Consider the following 20,129-nt stretch of genomic DNA (forward strand, 5'->3'; position numbering starts at 1 on the left):
TTTTTTTTTTTTTTTTTTTTTTTTTTTTTTTTTTCTTTTAGCTATATATACGTAAATGTGAACTACTGTTTTGCGGGAGTTTCCAACTAACAACAACCTTAGCACTTTTGTACAATTTTTTTTTTTTGGTTTAAACTTTTGACAATTTAAAACGGATAAACCCATATTTTGTTGTGCAAACAAAAATGAATAAAGAAGAGCAATGAGGTCAATGAAACAATTGGTTGATATATATACTAGAAAGTAGTTCATGCAATGCGTGGTTTATGTAAGCATTATTAATTTGAAATATAAAATAAAGTTTTTCTTCAATTATATATGAAATGTACAGATGTAATTGTTAATATATGTCTTAAAAATAATATTCATAATACTACGGTTCAACTACAATTTATAATTTATATATATTATATAATGTTTCATAGAAGGGTCATGAAAAAAGAGGAAAGTTAAAGTAAATATTACTAAATATTTTTGATTACAATATATTGTTGAAATTATTTAAATAGTATGTTACTATAGTAATAAGACCATTACTTATAGCAAAGTCAACTTATATATGGTATTTTCGTTAAATAGTTAAGATAAATTATATATATATATATATATATATTTTTTTTTTTTGGAAAATAAAAAACTGATAAGTAATCTAGAAAGATAAGTGTAAGATCTTACTTAATATTTTGATATATAATTTTATGTTTTCCTATATATTAATTTATTGTCATCATCTAAAATTAAAGTAATAGTTAACAAATAATATTTTTATATATAGTAAGTCGATTTTAAAATAATTTATTAAAACGATATCACAAAACAAATATCTTATTCTATAAGTTTAACCAGTTCTTATAAAAATTCATGAAAATAAAAGTGTGTGAAATTTAATATATTTTTTATTTTCTATATATTGTCTCGATTTCTAATCATTTTAATATAAATAGTATGATTAACAATAAATTAAATTTTGAAATTATTTTTTTTCTGTTATATCATAGGGTGATAAAGCAATTATGTTATGATATCATTATGTTTTTTTAGTACATATAATTTAAACACAATCAAAATGTAACTTATAAATTACTATTAAATACAAATTTGAGTTGTCTTTAATACAATATATATATATGATTATTGAATGTAATGTGAGTTTTTTTATATATTATAAAATCTTTTATATTAAATTAGTCTATCATAAATTAATTTGGTTTCAGTTTTTACTTTGAAATGTATGAAACCATTTTATAGTAATAGGAAAATTAGTTACAGCAAAGTTAATTAATTTTTGTATGTTCATTAAATAATTATGATAAATTAATTAATTTATAGTTTGTTTTTTTCTGGAAAAAAAAACTGATAAGTATTATAAGGAAAAAAGTATAATACCTTACTTTGATAGATAAATTATGTTGTCCTATGTATTAATTTTATTTTCATATCTAAAAGTAATAGTTAACAACAAATAATCTTATAATATGATAAGTCAATTTTAAAATAATTTATTAAAACGATATCACAAAACATATATCTTATTAGTCTAAAAAAAATATATATGATTATTGAATGTAATGTGAGTTTTTTTATATATTATAAAATCTTTTATATTAAATTAGTCTATCATAAATTAATTTGGTTTCAGTTTTTACTTTGAAATGTATGAAACCATTTTATAGTAATAGGAAAATTAGTTACAGCAAAGTTAATTAATTTTTGTATGTTCATTAAATAATTATGATAAATTAATTAATTTATAGTTTGTTTTTTTCTGGAAAACAAAACTGATAAGTATTATAAGGAAAAAAGTATAATACCTTACTTTGATAGATAAATTATGTTGTCCTATGTATTAATTTTATTTTCATATCTAAAAGTAATAGTTAACAACAAATAATCTTATAATATGATAAGTCAATTTTAAAATAATTTATTAAAACGATATCACAAAACATATATCTTATTAGTCTAAAAAAAATATATATGATTATTGAATGTAATGTGAGTTTTTTTATATATTATAAAATCTTTTATATTAAATTAGTCTATCATAAATTAATTTGGTTTCAGTTTTTACTTTGAAATGTATGAAACCATTTTATAGTAATAGGAAAATTAGTTACAGCAAAGTTAATTAATTTTTGTATGTTCATTAAATAATTATGATAAATTAATTAATTTATAGTTTGTTTTTTTCTGGAAAACAAAACTGATAAGTATTATAAGGAAAAAAGTATAATACCTTACTTTGATAGATAAATTATGTTGTCCTATGTATTAATTTTATTTTCATATCTAAAAGTAATAGTTAACAACAAATAATCTTATAATATGATAAGTCAATTTTAAAATAATTTATTAAAACGATATCACAAAACATATATCTTATATATACTCTAAGTCTAACTATTTTTTTTATAATAATTCATGAAAATAAAAGTGTGTCAAATTTAATATACATATTTTTTTCTTCTATAAATTGTCTCTATTTCTAATGATTTTAAAATAAATAGTATAGTTAACAATAAATTAATTGTGAAACTATTGTTTTCTATTATTTCTTGGGGAGATAAAACAATTATGTTATGATACCATTTTTTTAGTACATATGTTTTAAAGAAACTGTAACTTATAGAATACTATTAAATACAAATTTGAGTTGTGTCTTTAATACATTATATATGATTATTGAATATAATATGATATATATATATTTGAAAATGTTGTCAAAAAAAAAATATATATTTGAAAATCTTCTAGATTCTTAAATTAGTCTATCATAAATTAATTTGGTTTCAGTTTTTACTTTAAAAGTATGAAACCATTTTCTATTTTTATTTGGTTTCAATTTGTTTATATTTTTTAGTTGGGTTGATCAGTATTTTTTTTTTAGGTTCTATTGTGTGTGATTTCATTATGAATATATTAGATGGTAGAACTAAAAAATGGAAAGAATATATTTTGTAACAATGTTGAAATTCAAAAAGCAAACTATACAACAATTATCTTTATTTTAACAAAATATACACTATATAAGATACAAATAAAATAAAATCAAATAAAAAATAGAATGTTAAATTTGAAACATGTGTCACAAAAGTAGAGTGCCAAATGTCACATTGTTAGGCAAAGTTAGAAAAACCTTCTCATATTATATAAGATATATATATGCTAGAAAGAAAATCCTTCATATATGCTAGAAAGAAAATCCTTCATATAGTTATAAACATACCAAAAATTAAATTCTAACAAAAAATAAAAAAGCCCATACCAGAATTGGAATGAAATTTTCTAGAAAAACATAAACATATATAACCTTAAAAATAAAAAAGTTTAGAAGAAAAAAAGTCAATACAAATCCAGGGCAATTAATGACTATACTAGGTACTAACCCGCGGTAAACCGCGGGCTGAACATTTTTGTTTATCAAAATCTATAATAATTTATTTTGTCATTATATTATTTATAATAGTTTGTGATTGAAAATTCAGAAGCTCCATTCTCGAATTTTTTGATTAAGTCTTTTTTAAGGTCAGCTCCCATCTTATCATCCTATATATATGTTTAGGAAAATAAAATTTTTAATAAAACAATAATGAGAAGAAAACCTTAATTATGGAAAATAACATACAGCTTCATCCACTAACATGAATTCCATGGAATCACCGGCAATAATCGAAGATTGCCTCCACATTTAATTCTCCTCCACATTTAAAGAATTTTAATGCGTATGAGATTTGTTGGTTAAAAGAATAAAGATTTGGTAAATAGATTTAATTTAAGTCAATTGATTATCCATGCAACCCACGATTTTTGCTGATTGATGATAAGATAATAAGATGATTAATTATTAATTATCTTTTACACCCTCAACAGTTTTAGCTTTTATTTAACAATTTTTAATGGCATTTGTATGTAAATTTTTACACTTTTTAAGGTTATTTTTATTTTTGTACTTCTCAATTAATATAGTAGGATATATAAATCTTTGATATAAAAGATATAATATTGATAAACATATTTGATAAATCCACTAATTTTTGTTAAAACTCTCAGTAATAAAATCTACACAAATCTATAAGAGACTATAGGATCTGATTTAAGTTAAGGAGTTTACATTTTTTTTAAGGAGTTTAGAAAATGTTGGATTTGGTTGTTGCACTCGTATCATGCGTCGTATTAATAGTGGTGTTTATCTTCTTAATCTGCATCACCACCAGCGGGGCAGATGTCAATTCTCCACCGCCGCTTTCACGACCAGGGCAGCTCGGGTTGCCTGTGTATAGAACCAAATGTGAAGATTTGGCAGGCGCTGGGTCAGCCATATCAGTGGCTAGAACCGATATTTATGGTGGTTCAGGTGGTGCTTGTGGCGGAGGTGAAGGCATCATCACCAGGGATACAAAGCTTCCTTTTCCACCTCGGCCTTCACTGATTCCACCACGACCAGTGGAGCTCCCGAGGCCTACGTATAGAGCCAAAAATCAAGATCTGATAAGCACTGGCATCGCGGTATCATTGGCTGTATCCGTTTTAAATAGTGGTTCCGGTGTTGGTTGTGGCCATGGCGGTGGTAATGGAAATAGTTACAGTGACGGGGGAGGTGGTGGTGGAGGCGGTTGTGGAGGCGGCTGTTAAGGTGAATATAATAGGGATAGGTTATGTACTTATGTGTTTCATGAAGGATGTTTAAACATTTACGTTTACTTCTTTTGCAACTTCTTTATGAAAATATTAAATATTAGTGATATTTTAGGTAACAAATATAAAATTATATATATATAATTATATTTTGTATAAAATTAAAAGGTTTTGTATATATAAAATTATATTTTGTACCAAACGTCTGTATAGGTGAGCAGTTTATTTTCGTAAGCCATAACTACGGAACAAATCCAAAAAGTCTAAATGGTTACTTTATGGTTTGGCTACCAGTGTGGCACCACCAGACATGCCTATGGCTGACAGTGAAAAAACAAAGAACCCACAAATTATATGCATTGGCTATTACCACTACAACAAGAAAACAGTCTTCTGCGATGGACGAGTATATAGCGAATCCCTCGCAAATCGACAAAATAGTTCCTCGCAATATGCGTGGGATTTGCGAGGGACAATTTTTCCTCGCAAAAGTTGCGAGAGAATTGCAACGTTGACCGATTTGCGAGAAGCAATTTGTGAGGAAAGTCCGTTCCTCGCAAATCGGTCAACGTTGCAATTCTCTCGCAATTTTTGTAAGGAAAAATTGTCCCTCGCAAATCCACGCATATTGCGAGGAACTATTTTTCTAGCAATGTCCTAGTAATTCTGTATCTAGTAAATCCCTCGCAAATTTGCGATGCTTTTGCAATTAATATTTCCGTCGCAAATTATAATAACGGTATAAAAAAAATTAAAATTTTCATTTTGGTAAGCTTAATTATAATTAAACATGTAATTAAAATTAAACCTGTAATTATAATCAAACCTTAAACTTATGCAAATTAAAGCTGTAATTAGAAGTACTAAGTTTACAAAATAAGTTAACAAAACATAATAACCAATTTTGTTCTACACAAAAAATACATATGAGAGGATAAAGAGAGTTCATCAGTGTTTACTGTCCGGTGGTTCCATCTCCGGTCGCAGGTCTGGCCGGTGAATCTTCTCGGCGAAATCTAGCAGCAAACTCTGGATCTTTCGATGCAAGATAATCAAAGTATGCATCATAACTATGCATATTCTATGAATTTTCTTGCATCTTCAGATAATCAGATCATTTTCTTGCATCCTCACTGTATTTTCTTGCATCTTCTCTGCATTGGCCTGTAGTTGAGTTGCCTGAGTTGCAAGAACAACTTCGGCAGCAGCAAGCTTCGCAGCTAGAACAAGTGGATCTTCAGAAGGAGGAGGCGGTTGACCAATCTGAGCTGAAGATGCTTCTGCTTGCATGTTACCAACCTCATATATCCGGTTCTTTTTCTTCGGAGCAACCTGCCAACAAAACATATACACGCCATAATAAGTGTTTACACAAACATAAACATAAAAATATACACACATAGTTTACACAAACACAAACATAAACATAAACATAAACAATGAAGCATGTTTTACCTCGGCATAAATTTGGTTCTACACAGTTAGTGATAACCCGCCAGAAGCACTACTCTCCATGTTATCCGCTGATAATAGCTCAGACTCAGCTTCAGCTATCTTTGACGACACTTCATTGAACACCTTCTCAGACAATCCATCAACAAACGACCCATCAGGTTTCCTATGAGTGTCTTCTAGTACTAGCAAGAAATCAGGTAGTGGCTCACTAGTACTCTCAGACTAAAAACAGAGAAATGAAACAACTATATTACTATATTGTAGATATGATATGATTAATGAACTTGTGTTAAACAGAGATACTTACAAGCTTTCGTGCTCGGGCTTTAAAAGAGGTCTGACCAGAACGGTGCTTATGTATTCCGGTGCCATCAGGATCACTATAGCGAGCCTTACGGCTATTGATACTCTTTCTTCTGATTTTGGTTCACACCAAAACTTGACCAAGCCATCCCATACGGTAGGATCAAGCCACCACGGCATTGCGTCATTACCTTTGTTCTTCCACTTACCCTTCCACCGAGACACTTGATCACTCATCCGGGACTTCAACTTCTTTTCAAACTCAGCTCTAACTCTTCCATTGATGGACGCATCCCAGTTATATGCTTGCTTGTGAAGACATAACATGAATCAGAATCATAATCAGAACCAGAATCAAGTGATAAACACACAAAATCTGTAATTTAAACACATAAAAAAATCTGTAACTTACCGCAAAAGTTTCAAACTACCGGTTTACAACCGGACCTGGTGTTTGGGTCCAATTGGCATGAGCTGATTTGAAATCTCTTTCAAAATGGCCCAGACAGTAGCAACAACCGTAGAATCCTGGTCAAACCTACAAAACATAAGATAAAAGGAATGAGGATCATTGAAAATACAAAACATAAAGATTGATCAGAGAGGTTAGATAGGGATACATTCTCACCAGAGAGTACCCGGAGGTCGCTTAGGATCTAGTTTTGTTAAGCTTGCACGCCTAGGACTTGCAAGTAACTCTTCCAAAGTAAAAAAATGTTTGAGAGGCAGAGATACTGTTGACACGCGATGTTGATTGCTGAGGAGGAAGATCATTTTCCACCGCCGGAGAGGTTGCATTACGGTTTCCTTCTGTCGCTGGTGAGGTACCTTGAGAAGAGGCGGGAGAAGGTAGCCTTTGAGCAGAGGCTGTAGAACGTATCCCTCGAGCAGGGATGGGGGGAGCGAGCAGGGATGGGAGGAGATAACCCCTGAGAAGATATGAACCTTGTGTAAACAGTTTGGTTTACAGAACCGTTATTGTCTCGAGAAGACATCTGAAATAATTCAAAATAACTAAATTAAAACCCTCAAATTGAATCAAATAAAAACACTAAAATTGATAAAATTAGAACCCTAAAATCGAACTAGATTAAAACCCTAAATTCGAATTACATAAAAACCCTAAATCGATCATAATTAAAATCATAAAATTGAATTACATAAAAACCCTAAAATCGAATTCGAAACCCAAAAATTGAAATCCCTAAACCCTATAATCAAAATGAAAATCAAAATCGAATAAGAACCCTAAAATTCAAATAAAAACCCTAAAATCAAAAACCTTTGTCTCGCAAAGCTAAACCCTAAATCGAAATCGAAACCCTAAACTGTAAAAAAGAAACCTAAACAGATCTAATAAGAACCCTAAACCTGAAATTAAACGACAGAAGAAGAGAGAGGAGGAGGAGATTAGTCGGAGAAGAGAGAGGACGAGTAGACTTACGGAGGACGAGGAGTTTCTAGGATCGAAAAAGAGAGGATGAGGAGGAGTAGACTAACTAAATAAGAGAGAGGCAGAGGAGTCGATTAACCGGAGAAGAAAACAACCGGAGAAGAAAGAAATCGGAAGAAGAAGAAGAAGACTTAGGGTTTGTCGGCAGCGGAGTGTTGGGTTTGAGCTTTGCTCAAACTAGGTTTTCTGGTTATATAGAAAATTAAAAGCGTCGCAAATCCAACGCAAAATTTGCTAGAGATTTGCTAGGCTCCCTCGCAAAAGCATCGCAAACATTAATTAATATTAATTTCATTTATTAAAATAAACAATCTAAATCTATTAAAAATTTAGATTTATTAAAAATAACCAATTTAAATTTATTAAAAATTTAGTTTCCCACCAAAATAAGAGTATTTGCAAGCGAATTGCGAGGGACCGTAGCAAATATCTCGCAAAGTATTTAGGGTTTAGGTTTAGAAATTGTTATTTGTGCCCTATCTTTGATTATAAATCCTGGATTCATCTTTTTAATCATTAATAGTAATGTAATTAGTCTTTAGGGTTTAGGTTCAAGGGTTTAAAGTTGTACAATTGCGAGGGAATTGCTATGATTTGAATGTTTTGCGATGGATTTGCGACTAGTTTGCTATGAATCTAGCAAATCAGTCGCAAATTTGTCGCAAACCCTGAATAACTAATTTATAAAAACCATCAAAATAATTTAAAACAATTAGTCAAATAAACTTTCAAGTATATTATAAGGTTCAATGGTCTCATCATACTCTTTTCTATCATAAAAATTTCCAAAATTGTCTAATTTTGCATCTTCCTCTAATCATTAACTATCTTCTACACTATTCATACATATGTTCATTACATTGAGACAAATATTTGACAAATATTCCAAAATTGTCAAATTCTCTAACAATTTTGTGTTGCACTGCCCTATCTTTGATTATAAGTCTTGGATTCATCATTTTAATCATTAATAGTAATGTAATTAGTCTTTAGGGTTTAGGGTTTAGGGGTTAGGGTTTAAAGTTGTCATTTGCGAGAGAATTGCTATGATTTGAGTAATTTGCGATGGATTTACGACTAATTTGCTTTATATCTTGCAAATCCGTCGCAAGCTTGTCGCAAACCTTGAATATCTTATTTATAAAAACCATCGAAATAATTTTGAAAGTTAGTAAAATTAACTTTCAAGTATATTATAAGGTCCAATGTCTCATTATACTCTTTTCTATCATCTTTTTAATCATCAATAGTAATGTATTATTAATTTCCTAATTTTGCAATTGATTCGCTATGGCTTTTGCAAGTTACTCACATGTTCATAGCAATTTTGCTATGGACTCTGTTGTCGCAAATTCGTCGCAATTTTGTGATTGATTTGCGAGGGAGGTGATCTTCCCTGCGAATTTGTCGTAAATGCCTCGCAATTTAGTAGCGGATTTGTGACGACCACCTTCCTTGCAATTTTGCGAGAAATATGCTAGAGATTTTTTTTTTCTTGTACTTTTCTCGCAAATCCACTGCAAATTTGCGAGAGCTGTAATCCGTCGTAACTCGCCATTGCAAAAGGCGTGTTTTTTTGAAGTGTACGGTAGGGGAAAGAAAGAAGAAGAATACAAAGCGTCTTATTTAGAAGTGTTTCTATGCACTTTATTAAAGAGGAATTGGATGGATGAACAAAGAAGAGATGACTTCTTTAAGTTTCCCGAAATAAGGATCAGTGAATTCATCACCCTCCTTGTAAAATAGATCGATGGGTCGCGGAACGTTGAGGCATCGCACCAGAATCGGGCGTGGCACAGCGGTTGTCGTCAAGTACTCCTCCATTATTATTTTGTAATAATCACTAGCAATCTTGTTCAACTCTCCAATCGCTTCTTCTTTGGTAATACCATGTTGCTTCATGTAGCAATTCAGCCCATTAGCCACTTCTCCTCTGCTCATCTCTATCTGTTCATCCATTACATTTGTTAAGTAAATTTATAAGACAAAACTTGTTGTTGATGTGATTGTTTGGTTGTCATGATTTTGCATGTCTTACTATTACCTCATAGGTGGCTATGTCGTTCTTAATAAGATACAGGCCATTCAAACCTTCCATCATTTTGGGTCTGGAATTGTACCACTCGCACGTTTGATTCTCATCACAATCTTCCATAGCAATAAAGCTATAGGCTGCAAATTTATCCATTGACGTTTGCATCCCAATCTCCATGTACTCCTCAAAGGTTGGAACGTGACTTGTGCGTGCCCATTTCGAGATGGCCAAGTATGCTTTCCCCAACTTCTTCATCTACATGCAAAACACTCAGTTTTTTTCTTATAGACACAGACTTGACTACAATTTGGAGGACTCACCTCATCTACTGCTACTAGCACAATGCGTGATCTTCCTCTAGGCATCATTTCTTTTTCAATTTCTTCTAAAGTTTCAAACACACTTCGGAAGACGATTCTTAAATAGTTTGGTAGCTTTTCAATGTCCTCAAGATCCCACCTAAAGAATAACATTCTCACGACAATTTTACCTATTCTTAAATTTAATCGATCGAGCAAATAGGAGTGCTTGAGATTTTAAAACAGTACCTTTGAAAAGAGTCAATGAGACTTGTAACTTCAGGAAGAGTGCCATATGCATCACATGTGTCATTCAAAACAGTTGCAACCACAGTAAGTTTAGTGACAATAATTCTCCCAAACGAATACTGTGGCTCGAAATACATTGTGAGTGCCCCGAAATAGACCTCTACAATTCTGTCTCTGATGTAAGGTAGCTTAGATGCAAGATCTAGCTCCTTCCACCATGTGCAAAACATAAATATCCAAATAAAGCAAAACTGACATAGATATATCAAGACAAAAGAAATTATGAACTACCACAACGCACTTGGTCAATTCTTTTAGATCTTGAATGTAATGTAGCTGACAATAGTTGAAGTTGAGTTTTGCAAACTTGAGCAGCGTCTCGTCGTGATCTTCTTCTTGTTCGTAGAAAGAGATAAATTCTCTTGCGACTAGTATCTCCAAGTTATGATATCGAGGTCTATACAGTGCTTTTTTTATATGTCTAGAGAGATGGGGACTAGCAGATGCTGCATGTTGACCTGTCAATGACTCCAAGTGATGCCGAGTGAAACTCAATGCTTCGTCCATTATATATTCAAATGGTGTCCCAAGATGTGCTGCTTCATACAACTGTAGCATCACTCTCATATCCTCAGCTAGACTTTCCTTGAACCTCCCATCTTCACCTTTGAAACTATTAAATGCATCTACAATGAAGTCGAAAAACATGTTATATATGTGCGTATATTTATATGTGAATCAAGGTAACTGATAACCATACCGCAAGGCATATAGTAACCGCGTAGTCTGAAAACCTCAAACATGATGGAGATTGTCTCCAAATCATCTTCCTTGTGGATTATGTCCTCCAAATTCGGAAAAGCTTGGCTAAGGATCTCATCAATCTCAGTCTCGAAATGATATGCGATTCCGAGGTTAATTAGCAAATGGATGAGACATATCCTCTCATTTTCACTGTTTTTGGAAGACATGAGCATGCCCCTCACTTTTGGCTTCATTATCACTTCAATGTCTCTTGAGAATTCATCAAATTTCTACAAAGAGATACAAAATATGTTTTTTTTTTTTAAAATGTTAACTAAACCAACAATATCTTGAAATAGATTGGGTCAACATTTGCTTACAGCAACATCTAAGGGGCGAGAAAGGAAGTGATCTCCCCAAAGAGTAGGAGAAAATTGTGCCAATGGACGAGTTCTCTCAAGTTCATCATCATTAGTCTCAGTAGCACTAGCCCTAACACAGACCAAGTGGTTTCTTTTTGCCGGTCTGAGGGAAAGAGTGGGCTTGTGAAGCCAAGGCCGGGGAAAGAGAGAGAGGTTGGTCGTGAAACAGAGAGGGGAGTTGTGAACGTTAGGAAGACCAAAATTCATTATTGTTGCTGCTTCCATGTTGTTACTGGAAAAGAAGAAAGACAAAATTGCATTTAGAGAAACTCTGTTTTTAATGTTCCACTTCAAATTACTCTGTTTTATTTAAGTAAATCCTGGACGCTTGTCTTGCCCCTGACGTTTCTCAATGGATCCTGATTTGAATAAAAACAAAATGAATTAACTCTATACGAGACGTATCTATATTGTTATGGTTGGACACAATGATGAACCGAGAAACATTAATTGGGAGGGAAAATGTCAGACGATCATTTAATTTGATTTTAAGTGGGGAATCCAGGTGTCCTTTCCAAGCTATTCACTCAATCTAGGTGTCCTGTGCATTTTGGCCTTAAAATGAAACAGAGGTACTCTGTTTATAATGTTTGGTTTCCATCACTGGTATAAGTAGATCTTACACAGACCAAGTGTTTGTTTTTCTTGGCCGGTTTCAGGGAAAGAGTGGGCTTGTGAAGTCAACGATGAGGAAAGAGGGACGTTGTGAATATTAGGAAGACCAAAACCCATTATTGTTGATTCCATGCTGTTACTGTAACAGACTAACAGGATAAAGACGGAATAGTACTATTTAGAGGGCCTCTGTTTTTAATGTTATGATTTCCAAATTCAAGTTAACCCTGGAAGCTGACTTGGCCCTGACGTTTCTCAATGGATTGGACACAATGATGAACCGGTCGGGAAACATTAATTGGGAGGGAGAATGTCAGACGATCATTTAATTTGTGATTTCAATGGGGAATCCAGGTGTCCTTTCCAAGCTATTCAGTCAATCTAGGTGTCCTGTCCATTCAATACCTTCTGCAACAAGAAAGAACCATATCGGGTCGACTGTGGGTTTTGTCATTAAAATGAACCATATCGGGTCGACTGTGGTACCGAAATAATCTGTTTCAAAGGTCCATTTCAAACTTCTCTGTTTTTATTAAGTAAACCCTTGAAGTTGAAGCTGCCTTGCACTTAAATGGATGATTTGAATAAAAATAAAATGATTTAACAATATCACACAGTATCTGATTGTGAATATTGAATGCAGTCACGGGAAAAAATGTTAGACAACCATTTAATATGATTGAATTCATTGAGAATCGAAACAATCTGGTTCAATCATTATCTCTCTTTCTTATGGGCATGCATTAAATTCCTTCCAAATTACTACATAGCCAGTGTTTGTGAGAATCATGTTCTGCAACCAGAAGTACACTGTGTGACGACTGTGATTTTGATCCGAGTACATCTGTACATACGAAGGTTAATGGTCTTAATATGGAGAGGAGGCACACTCTGAATTTCTGAACATGATCGAGCTAGCTTCAATAATAATACAAATCTATATACTCTGTTTTGGTTCAAGTACTTTGTTTAGTAGAAATCGTTATGCTACATACCATTAAGTTCCATGAGCAAACCTTATTGATATTTGTTGAAAGATGACATTAAGATTCAAAAAGCCAATACTAAGAACCAACTTGAAAACACAGAGAGATGATCACATCATAAATGATTTATAAGAAAACTAGATCGAACTAATATGACTAGTTAGAGATTCGATGCATTGAGGATTTGATGATCAGTCCATAAAAAATATCAGTTGTGTCTGTAAGCAACGTAGCTAGCAAGAGCCGCCAGAGGCGCCGCCTTGTCCGAATCAAACCCTAGAAGCTGTTCCTCTGCTTCCCTGCTCAGTTTCTCTGCAAATTCCCTCGATCTCTCCAGACCTGTCAGCCTTGGATACGTTAGCTTTCCGGCCATTACATCTTTTCCGGCGGTCTTACCCAATTCATCCGTAGATTTTGTTACGTCAAGTATATCATCAACAACCTGAAACAGTAGTCCAATACTTCTCGCATACTTTCTAAGCTTCTCGATCTCTTCCTCTGTCCCACCTCCCATTATGACCCCTAACACCGCTGCTGCCTCCAACAACGACGCTGTTTTGTGGAGATGGATGAACTCTAGACGCTCCAATTCCATGTTGTCTGGATGCAGTCCTTCGCTACATAAGTCCATCACTTGCCCAGCCACTAGCCCAGTTGTACCTATGGCTTTTGCCAGCTCAATCACCGCACGGATCATCCTCTCAGGAGCGACCATCCCACTCGACACAACCGTCATGTGCTCAAACGCCAAAGCAAGGAGTGCATCACCTGCCAAAACCGCCATGTCTTCTCCAAATACCTTGTGGCTGGTGGGCTTGCCTCTGCGGAGGTCGGCATTGTCCATGCACGGAAGATCGTCATGAATAAGAGAGCTCGTGTGGATCATCTCGACCGCGCAGGCGGCTGGCATGGCAGTAGCCTCGTCCCCTCCCACAAGCTCGCAGGCGGCAATGCAGAGCAGGGGTCTCACACGTTTTCCGCCAGCTAGTAATGAGTACCGCACAGCCTCCTGGATCGTGAGGGGTTCTTGGAGAGGTACTGAAACGTTGAGAGCCGCACTTACGGATTCGGCTTTACGGATCATATATGACTTGAAGTCAAAGGCAGAGTTGCGATCATTACTTTTTCCTTTTGGTCGAATCATGTCGCCTCCTTGTGAGGTCATAGCACAAGAGAGAGACAAAACAGTGCGTTTTTGGAGATTTTTGAATGAGGAAATGAAGTTATATCTTCGTCCTCTGGATTGGACAAAAACAGAGGATGAGCTGAGATGAACAATAGTAGTAGCCATGGCCGATCCGATCTTCTCCGATATAGTTTTATAATTGGTTGAGTCCTTAATAGGATTCCAAAGCTTGGAAGCAAAGAACGTCAACGTCTTTACAGTTATTTTTAGACTGTAATCTGCTAACAAAAAAATATGAATTAATTTCCAATTATGGGTTGAATAAGTCACGTTCTATGTACATATTGTAACAAAGAAGCTGAAAATAATCATTACAGTAATTAATGACTGCAGTTCAGATCTCGTTAAGTACGAAAGGTTTGACTTCGATCACAAGTAGAGGAAAAGAGGTGCCCAATATGTGAAATCTGATCTTAGAACATTATGAATGAGTCTTTGCCCAATCCTTTGTCAAGAGCTTTTGAACTACGTAGGACACCATTTCGTCTAGGATAAATCGTAGAGTTGAGGATTATGATTCTATTAATCTGCAATATGAATTGTTATTCATTAATTCCATTTTTTTTACTGGAATTGTGAAGCTGCAGAGATCTCTTCCATTTCTATAGCAAGAGTGTTTAAGAGGGGCATTGAAATTACAGATAGATACTCAACATACAATCTCTTTGACTACATCTTGATTCATAGTTAGAGTAATCTGAGTTCTTGCATTAAAACGGTACCCCATATATGATCTTCATGGAAGTATAACTGTGCAATCTTAGTTTGGTTTGTTTAAAGTAATTAAGAATTAAAGACAGATACCAGAGTGACATTAGTCATACCTTAGGGTAAAAGTGAATAAACAGAGAACCCACAAAAGGTAACACAATATCCCCGCGAATTAACCTAGATGGGATAAACGGAGTCATAAAACTTCTTCTTAGAGATATCACAAAAAAAAAATGAAGTAATGAACTCTTAGAATTGGCGTGTGTTCAACGTTTTTATGAAAGGGGTACTGGGTGGAGGTACAAAGAGGTCATAAAGTGTTCGATTTTGCCGTTGGGTTCACTGTATCCATCACCCTCTGTGTAGAAAACATCGAAGATGCGTGCAAAGTTGAGGCATCGCAGCAGAACCTGGCGCGACACATGGTCATGCGTGTTCATGAACTCCTCCATAACCACTTTTTGTGATCTTTGTACATTTTACGCAACTCTTGGGTGTTGGATAATTCCAACTTGAAGAACAAGCCATCTCCTAGGAAGTTGCCTTAAGAGATAGAATAGGAAAAGGAAAAGTTTCTAAAGTCTTAAGTTGTAATATGTTAATCCTAATAGGTTTAGGAAAAGATGAAACATATAAATATATGAGTCTATGGAGAGGTGTTCTATGAGATTAGAGAGACTTGAGAGATTTAGTTTTTGAGAAGTTTTCTAAATCAATAAGAGAGGTGTTCTTATATTCTTCAAGTCTTTGATCTTATATTTGGTATCAGAGCAAGGTGTGCTTCTGACCTAAAACCGGTGGAGAAGAACTACGACAAAGCATGGCGGCTGAAGCAAATCCACCGTTACGAACTAAGGACCTTGGAGCACCATCGATCCAATGTCCGTTACTCACACCGACTAATTACACAGTTTGGTCGATGAGGATGAAGATCATACTTCGAGTCAGCGAGGTATGGGATGTTATTGAACCTGGATCCAAAGATGAAAAGAAGAACGATATTGCGACTGCACTTCTGTTTCAGTCTGTTCCAGAGTCACTTATCTTGCAAATAGGAGAGCAAGATTCAGCCAAATCTCTTTGGGGAGCCATCCGATCACGTCACCAAGGAGCGGAGCGTGTTAAGGAGGCTAGACTTCAAACTCTGTTAGCTGAACTAGAACGTTTGAAGATGAATGATTCAGATACCGTAGATGATTTTGCAGGCAAGATCTCAGGCCTTGCATCGCAGTCAGCATCATTGGGAGAGACCATTGATGAATCGAAACTTGTAAAGAAGTTTCTCACAGGATTGCCTAGAGCAAAGTTTATCCATATGGTAGCTTCTCTAGAACAAGTCCTTGACTTAAACACCACGACGTTTGTGGATATTGTGGGAAGACTAAAAGCTTATGAGGAGCGAATTGGTGAAGTGAGTCCGATCGAAGATCAAGGGAAGTTGATGTTCACTAATACCTCTAACAATCGCGGAGGATATGGAGGTTTTAGAGGAGGATCAAGAGGTAGAGGCAGCTACGGTAGAGGAAGCTACGGTAGAGGCAGAGGTGGTTTCGGTAGAGGCAGAGGTCGAGGGAGATTCAATGGCCAAAACCAAGGAGGAGAAACCACAGAAGACAACCAAAACAAACCGAAGAAAGACTTGTCTAAAGTGATATGTTGGAGATGCGACAAACCTGGACATTATGCGACGACTTGCACCAACAAGCCGATACAGAATCATAATCAAGAGTCGAACCTGAATGAGACACAAGAAGCAGATGGACTTTATATGCATGAAATTGTGTTCCTTAATGAAGACAAGGTGATTCCGGAAAATTACGATATCAACAAAGGCAAGGCAAGTGTATGGTATCTAGATAATGGAGCGAGTAATCACATGTCAGGGAACAGAGAATTCTTTTGCAGTTTGGACGAAAGAATTAAGGGGAAAGTAAGGTTTGGTGATGGCTCATATGTTGACATTGTTGGGAAAGGAACTATTAATTTTGTTTGCAAGACAGGCGAGATAAGAGCCCTAAAAGAAATCTACTACATACCCGAACTGAAGCACAACATATTGAGTTTAGGACAAGCTACAGAAGGAGGGTGTGAGGTGAATATGAAAAAGGATTTTCTGACACTTCTAGACCCATGTGGAAGGCTGCTTGTGCGAGTTATCAGGTCACCAAACCGTTTGTATAAAACTCCGATGGAGATTAGCTTACCGATGTGTCTGCAGATCGACAATGGTGAAGCTACATGGCGTTGGCATGCTCGGCTGGGGCATGTAAATTTCGCAGTCATGAAGAATATGGTTCAACAGAACATGGTTGAAGGAATTCCACACATGATTCATGAGAAGGATGTGTGTGATGTGTGTCTAGTAGGGAAACAAACAAGAGGTTCTTTCCCAAGTAAAACCAGTTTTCGTGCATCTCAACCTTTGGAGTTAGTTCACGGAGACTTGTGTGGTCCTATCTCACCACAAACACCAGCCAACAACCGCTATGTTTTTGTGCTTATTGATGATTTCTCTAGGTACATGTGGACGATGCTGCTGAGGGAAAAGAGCGAAGCCTTTGAACGTTTTAAACGGTTTAAAGACTTTGTTCAAAAACATAGTGGGTTGGCTATTAAGACCTTTCGAACCGATAGAGGAGGAGAGTTCACTTCATGTGAGTTCAATCGGTTCTCCAAGGAGAATGGTATCACTAGACACTTGACTGCACCGTATACACCACAGCAAAACGGTGTAGTAGAGAGAAGAAACCATACCTTGATGGAGATGACAAGAAGCTTGATGAAGGGAATGTTGATTCCAGATAATATGTGGGGAGAAGCTGTTCACCACTCAACGTATCTCATCAATCGAGTTCCCACAAAAGCTTTGAGTGGTCAGACTCCATATGAGTGTTTCATGTCCAAGAAACCGAACATTGAACACTTAAGAGTATTCGGTTGTGTTGCGTATGCGAAGGTCAGTGGACCACAGTTGAAAAAGCTGGATGATAGATCAAGGAAAGTGATCAATCTCGGCACATAACCTGGCTCTAAGGCGTATAGACTCTATGNTCGACAATGGTGAAGCTACATGGCGTTGGCATGCTCGGCTGGGGCATGTAAATTTCGCAGTCATGAAGAATATGGTTCAACAGAACATGGTTGAAGGAATTCCACACATGATTCATGAGAAGGATGTGTGTGATGTGTGTCTAGTAGGGAAACAAACAAGAGGTTCTTTCCCAAGTAAAACCAGTTTTCGTGCATCTCAACCTTTGGAGTTAGTTCACGGAGACTTGTGTGGTCTTATCTCACCACAAACACCAGCCAACAACCGCTATGTTTTTGTGCTTATTGATGATTTCTCTAGGTACATGTGGACGATGCTGCTGAGGGAAAAGAGCGAAGCCTTTGAACGTTTTAAACGGTTTAAAGACTTTGTTGAAAAACAGAGTGGGTTGGCTATTAAGACCTTTCGAACCGATAGAGGAGGAGAGTTCACTTCAGGTGAGTTCAATCGGTTCTGCGAGGAGAATGGTATCACTAGACACTTGACTACACCGTATACACCACAGCAAAACGGTGTAGTAGAGAGAAGAAACCGTACCTTGATGGAGATGACAAGAAGCTTGATGAAGGGAATGTTGATTCCAAATAATATGTGGGGAGAAGCTGTTCGCCACTCAACGTATCTCATCAATCGAGTTCCCACAAAAGCTTTGAGTGGTCAGACTCCATATGAGTGTTTCATGTCCAAGAAACCGAACATTGAACACTTAAGAGTATTCGGTTGTGTTGCGTATGCGAAGGTCAATGGACCACAGTTGAAAAAGCTGGATGATAGATCAAGGAAAGTGATCAATCTCGGCACAGAACCTGGCTCTAAGGCGTATAGACTCTATGATCCGATTGCTAAGAAGGTAATGGTTAGTAGAGATGTGATTTTTGATGAAAATAAGGCTTGGGACTGGTCATCTGCGACAGTGGAGTCAGAAGGTGAACCAGGAGCATTTAAACTCTTCAAAGAAGGTTTTATAGAAGATGGTGGTGGACATGACAATGGTCAAGAAAACGACCAGCAAAATGCAGACCAATATGCTAATCATGGTAATCAAGAGGAAGAAGAAGACAATGAGGAAGATGCGATTGTCGAGAATCAAGTTCAACCACAAGCTGCAGTAGTTAAACCACAAGCTGCAGTAGTACAGCCACAAGTTGCAGTAGTACAACCCTTGGTGACCAGGTCTGGTCGTGTGGTAACAAAACCACGCCATCTCAATGATTATGTCTTGTTCGCAGAAGCAGAGAGTTGCAGGCTGTTCTTAACAATCGATGGAGAATCAGAGAACTATCTTGAAGCTAGAAAGATAAAAGAGTGGGTCGATGCTATGAGAATTGAACTAGATTCGATTATTAAGAATAATACTTGGGAGCTTGTGGATAAACCGGTTGGTGTCAAACCTATAGGAGTTAGGTGGGTTTACAAACTCAAGAGGAAGGCTGATGGTTCGGTGAATAAATATAAAGCGAGGTTAGTTGCAAAAGGGTATGTGCAGCAACAAGGTATTGATTTCGATGAGGTCTTTGCTCCAGTGGCAAGAATCGAGACTATACGGCTTCTGATAGCACTCGCGGCAACAAGAGGTTGGGAGATTCATCATTTAGACGTGAAGACAGCTTTTCTCAATGGTGAACTAAAAGAATTGGTCTATGTTACTCAACCTGAGGGGTTCGAGAAGAAGGGAGAAGAGGATCGAGTATACAAGCTTCATAAAGCTTTGTACGGACTGCGTCAAGCACCAAGAGCTTGGAATTTGAAACTTGATCAAGTTCTTAAGGAGATGAACTTCAAGAAGTGTGTGAAGGAACCAACAGTCTATCGCAAGAAAGAGGATAAGGAGTTTCTGATTGTGGCTATCTATGTTGATGATCTGTTTGTGACAGGGACGTCACTCAGTATCAATAAACGTTTCAAGGAAGACATGTCAAGGAGGTTTGAAATGTCGGATTTGGGAAAACTAACTTATTATCTTGGCATATAAGTTTTCCAAGGAGAG

General features: G+C 35.6%; 4 protein-coding genes across 4 annotated transcripts in view; 2 read left to right on the forward strand and 2 right to left on the reverse strand.

Moving 5' to 3' along the window:
- LOC104748188 (putative disease resistance RPP13-like protein 1) overlaps window positions 1-3,692 on the forward strand; it is a 7,686-nt gene extending 3,994 nt beyond the window's left edge. Inside the window, exon 3 of the mRNA XM_019236679.1 lies at window positions 3,628-3,692. Within this exon, the coding sequence (XP_019092224.1) occupies window positions 3,628-3,692 (65 nt within the window). The remainder of the gene's footprint in view (window positions 1-3,627) is intronic.
- On the forward strand, window positions 4,059-4,632 carry LOC104748189 (zinc finger X-linked protein ZXDB-like). Its single transcript, XM_010469867.1, has one exon. It carries the CDS (start codon window positions 4,135-4,137, stop codon window positions 4,630-4,632), a length of 498 nt encoding a protein of 165 aa, XP_010468169.1. The 5' UTR covers window positions 4,059-4,134.
- On the reverse strand, window positions 9,450-11,911 carry LOC104745725 (terpenoid synthase 17-like). Its single transcript, XM_019237080.1, has 7 exons — window positions 11,554-11,911; window positions 11,190-11,463; window positions 10,731-11,115; window positions 10,430-10,648; window positions 10,202-10,340; window positions 9,891-10,136; window positions 9,450-9,793 (listed from the first exon to the last, which is right to left on the reverse strand). The coding sequence occupies exons 1-7, from the start codon at window positions 11,818-11,820 to the stop codon at window positions 9,497-9,499; spliced, it is 1,827 nt and encodes a 608-aa protein (XP_019092625.1). The 5' UTR covers window positions 11,821-11,911; the 3' UTR covers window positions 9,450-9,496.
- On the reverse strand, window positions 13,260-14,487 carry LOC104745726 (geranylgeranyl pyrophosphate synthase 11, chloroplastic-like). Its single transcript, XM_010467044.2, has one exon. The coding sequence runs from the start codon at window positions 14,485-14,487 to the stop codon at window positions 13,405-13,407; it is 1,083 nt and encodes a 360-aa protein (XP_010465346.1). The 3' UTR covers window positions 13,260-13,404.

The sequence above is a fragment of the Camelina sativa genome, chromosome 15 (assembly GCF_000633955.1).
Source record: "Camelina sativa cultivar DH55 chromosome 15, Cs, whole genome shotgun sequence".
NCBI lineage: Eukaryota > Viridiplantae > Streptophyta > Magnoliopsida > Brassicales > Brassicaceae > Camelina > Camelina sativa.